The sequence below is a fragment of the Orycteropus afer genome, unplaced genomic scaffold (genome assembly GCF_000298275.1).
Source record: "Orycteropus afer afer isolate SDZICR_OR568_19922 unplaced genomic scaffold, OryAfe1.0 scaffold00229, whole genome shotgun sequence".
In the NCBI taxonomy this organism is placed as follows: Eukaryota; Metazoa; Chordata; class Mammalia; order Tubulidentata; family Orycteropodidae; genus Orycteropus; species Orycteropus afer.
The window spans coordinates 3166154-3171113 of record NW_006921816.1 but is presented as its reverse complement, the minus strand read 5'-3'; the positions used below and the strand labels follow the sequence as shown (position 1 = coordinate 3171113).

The 4960-nt window shown below is 34.7% G+C and overlaps 1 protein-coding gene across 1 annotated transcript in view; it reads left to right on the top strand.

The window, feature by feature from the left end:
• The window catches only part of EMCN (endomucin), a 112647-nt gene that overhangs the window by 27501 nt on the left and 80186 nt on the right, over nucleotides 1–4960 (top strand). The window contains exon 4 of the mRNA XM_007948871.1: nucleotides 1745–1855. Within this exon, the coding sequence (XP_007947062.1) occupies nucleotides 1745–1855 (111 nt within the window). The remainder of the gene's footprint in view (nucleotides 1–1744; nucleotides 1856–4960) is intronic.

Below are 4960 nucleotides of genomic sequence, written 5' to 3'. Positions count from 1 at the left end.
GTTTCCATGAATTTTTGGTTTTCTTCATTCTTCTTTGCTCTGGATGAGGAGAGACCCATCGTTGCATCTAGATGGCAGCTTGCAAGCTTTTAAGATCCCAGTCGCTACTTGCCACAGTAGGAGGTGGAACAATATTTTGTGTAGTATGTTATACCAATTGAGCTTGATGTCCCCTGTGACTATGGTCCTGAGCCCACAGGTTCAACTACATGGTCTCTCTGGGTAGCTGGCTGTGACCAAGCAGTGATTACAACCTTGCCTCTTGTCAGCTCTACTATACACCTGGTAATTCAGATCATACTTATAAACTTATAGGACCATTGTCTGCCAACCCTATACATGTTCTTGGGTACACTCCCTGCTTCATAGGCATTCCTACTAGTTTCAGATGTTTCTTAAACCAATCTCTAGTGGATTACCTGTGATTCATCACATTCTGGCTTGGTACTTATTCAATAATAAAAATTTTCTTTCTTTTCTTATAAAAAAAAAAAAGGTATCTCTTAAACTTATGCCAATTTTCATTCTTTATTTCTCATGCATTTGAATTTATTTCACTTTTATATGCATAGCAATTCTGAAAGCTTTTTACCTTAAAACATTCTTATGCCACTGTTTACTAAATCTTCTTGCAATATATTGATGTTTTCAACATGAATTCCTCAGCTGCACTGAAACTGCATTACACGGCAGATGTGTGCTGCCTCAGAATGGAAACAGATTCGTACTCTTGGAAGACACCAGCAACTCAGGCTTCCAGTGTACTCTGTGATAGGAATCCACTATATGGCTTCTCATATCTTTAGGACACATCTAGCTAACACAAAATATATTCTAAATGCATATCTATCTTTTCTTTGTTAACACAAAGTTCCTCTTAATAGACTAAAAAGATTTGACATTGATTATGTTTATTTTATAAATAACTTTTGTGCAAATATGTATTCTTTCAAATAATTTTATACCTGTTATTTTTTAAAAGCTTAGGTAATAATTTCTTCAGTGTATACTTTATGTTTAACATAAATGGATTAGATATAATTAGCAGTTTATTCTTTTTACTTCCTGTTATTTCTCTTTCTCTGGATTTTTCACTTACTTGAAAATTCTCTCCCTGGTAGCATGGAAACCATGGGGCTATCTTTAACTACTGAAAAATCAAAAATAAAACTCACGAGTTGACTAGACCCATCGCGACCCGTCCTTGGGTGTCTGAGGTGGTATCTGCTCAGAAGTAGATTAACCAGTCTTTCTTCTGAGGAGTGGTTGGTTGGTTTGAACTATCAGCCTTCTGGTTAGCAGTCAAATGCCCTAGGCACTACACCACCAGAGCTCCCATGTTTAACTACTAACTGTTCCATTATAAGCTGCTTTTATGCGTGGTGGAGTGATAAGTTTTGGCATCAGAAAGGCATGGAATCAGTTACAGGCTCTCTCTTATTACAAGCTGTGTGACTACAGGGTAATTATTTAACTTCTCTGAGTCTTATACATACAATGGTGATTACAATACTAAACTCAAAAGGTTACTGTGGTGATCAAATGAGATAACCTATATCAGGCATGCAGAAAAGTCTATGTTCCTCCACTTTCTTTAACCAGGTCATTAAAATGCTGGATTTCTAAATCTTGATCAGAAGACTTTCATCAGTAAATTTCATGGTGTATCTAGATGTTAACATTAATGAGACTATCTAGTTATTGGTTACACCCTAATGGGTCCTTATTCTTTTTACATAATTAGGAGCCACAACCAGTGATGTCATGAAGAATGAGTCTATCACTACAACTGCAACAGTGACAAATACTGCACTTCCAAATACTGCTCCAACATTACCAAGTTCCCAACCCAAGAGTAAGCATGAGAATTTGTTCTGATAAGTTAAAATAATGTATTGGAAACCATTTACTTAATAAGAAATGTACACCAGATGGGAAAAATAAAAAGCAAAGGGTAAGATGGCAAATAGAAACATAATTATATTGGCAATTATATAAAATTAAATGTCAATGATCTCAACAACAACAACAAAAAACTGACTGCCCTTGAGTGGATTCCAATTCATAGAAATCCCCATTGGGTTTCCAAGGCTGTAAATCTTTAAGGAAGCAGACTCCTCATCTTTATTCCATGGGGTAGCTGGTAGCTTCCAACCAACAACCTTTTGATTACAAGGGAAATGCCTTAACCAGTACACCACCAGAGCTCCTTTACCAATGATCTACATGTTCCAAATTAAATAAAAAGAGATAGATTGTCATAATGAAAAAAAAAACACACATACTCAAAACCAAAGTATGTGCTGCTTACTTACAAAAGGCACACAGAAAAGTTTAAAGTGAAAGAATGAAAAATTCTAATTTAATAAAGAGATTCAGTCTGTACATATGTAAAACAAAGTAATCTTGAAAGCAAAATTTAAATGAAGAAAAATAGGAACATCCCGTCATAAAAAATAGTTAATATTCCAGAGGAATGAAGTAAATATTTTAATAAACCTCTCTTAACAGTTGATAAGGGAGCTCTGGTAGCGTAGTGCCTAAGGCACTTGACTGCTAACCAGAAGGCTGGCGGTTCAAACCCACCAGCCACTCCTCAGAAGGAAGTCTGGGCAATCTACTTCCATAGTGATACTGCCTCAGAAACCCAAGGAGGGGTCACTATGAGTCAGGGCCGACTCGGCGGCACGTAACAACAACAACAACAACAGCAGTTGATACAATAGTAATAATACAGCATTAAACAACACCATTGAAAAACTCAATCTAGAGGACATTACAGTTCAGCTATATAAAACAAATTATTTCTATTTACTTAAATATATCACAGACTGAGCCATATGATCTCATTAAATTTCAGAAGACAGAAATCATACAGAGTATTTCCTAATCCAAGAGGAATTAATTTAGTGATCAATAACAAAAAGGTAGCTAAAATACAAGCACATGCTTATAAATTTAAAAATTGTTACCACTGTTGTATGCTGTCAAGTTGATTCTAACTCATAGTGACCCTGTGGGACAGAGTAGAACTGCCCCATCCTTGACTAAAATCTTTATGGAAGCAGATTGCCTGTTCTTTTCTTCTATAGAGCTACTACTGTTGTTGTTGTTGTTGTTATGTGCTGTCGAGTTGGCCCCGACTCATAGCGACCCCTCCTACTAGTGGGTTCGAATTGATGACCTTTTGACTAACAGCTGAGCACTTAACCAGTATGCCACCAAGCATCCTTAAATTTGAAAAATATTTCTTGATAATATATGAGTCAAAAAAGTATTCACAATGGATATGAAAAAATAATTTAAACCAAAGGACAATGAAAATACTACTTATAAAAATGTGTGCAATACAGTTAAAATCATTCTTACACTGAAATGTATGACTTTAAAATTCATATACAAGCAGTCCCTGGGTTAAAATTTCAGGCTTACATACAATCCATAGTTACAAACCAAATCAAAAATTACCAAACTCGTTACCATCAAGTCTATTCTGACCCATAGCAACAGTCTTTCAGTTTCTGAGGCAGTAAATCTTACAGAAGTAGATTGCCCAGTCTTCCTTCTGCAGAGTGGCTGGTGGCTTTAAACCGCCAACATCCTGGTTAGCAGTCAAATGCATTAGGGACTACATCACCAGAGCAACCTCTATAAGACCTATTACATTAAAAATCTGAGGTACATACAAGGTTCATAACAATAAAGTGCTACTTGCAACATGCATCAAAACCTTGTTATTATTACTACTAGATTATCATGTTAAACATGTTTTATTGGCTCTGGAAATGTTTCTTTACTGTTTTTTTATGCATAGAAAGGTACATTCTGCTCTATATACTAAGACAACAGTTGACTGTCATTAGATAAGAACCATACTTAACTGTTATGAATTATGTACAAATTTGACTTAAAGATAGAATTATTAACAGAATTCATTCATAATCTGAGGATTGCCTACTTTAAACCCACTACCACCAAGCTGATTCTGACTCATATTGATCCTGTAGGACAGAGTAGGACTGCCCTATAGGGTTTCCAAGGTTGTAAGTCTGTACAAAAGCAGACTGCCTCATCTTTCTCCTGTAGAGTGGCTGGTAGATTTGAATTGCTGACCTTTTGGTTAGCAGCCAAGTATTAACCACTATGCCACCAGGGCTTCTTTACTGCTTATATTATGGAAGTAAAAGAATGATTCAAAATTAATTATTTGAACAACTATCAGAAGAAGTTAAAAGAAAAAAAAAAGATTAATTAAATCCAAGGAAGAAAATTAAATATATAAGAGGTATATAGTTAATGAAATGTAAATAAAACATTCAAAATATTGTGTTCTTGAACTTGAAGTCATAACACAGTAGCTGTAACAAGTATAAACACAAAGAGAAGAAAGATTGGAAAGATGAAGAATAAAATGTCAGTATGCTCTGAGATAATATCAGGAGCCCAAACGTATTTGTGATTGAGGTTGCAGAAAAGGCAAAACCTTTTCAAACAACATATGAAGAAATATTGACAAAATAGATTCAAGGAGCTCCGGGAACACCAAGCTGAGAAAAAAAAAAAAATAATAATAAATAATAAAACCATACAAAGCATATCATAATCAAATTATGGAAAAGTAGACATAAAGACAAATATTAAGAGAAGCTCCTGAAAAAATGACACATTAAGCAGAAGGGAACAAAGATAAGAATGACAGTAGGTTGTCAGCAGGAACAATGCAAGTCGGAAGACAATAGAACAATATCTTCAGTACTGAAAGAAAAAAATAGTCACCTTATAACTCTATAAATATTTTATCAGATATTCAAGGCTCAGACAACTATTATCAGGAGAGAAAATGTTAAAGGAAGGCATTCAGGAAACAGAAAATATGACAGAAATTTGAATCTAAATAAAAGAATAAAGAGCACTAGAAATGATAAATACATAGTAAATATAAAATATTTTTATTTCATTT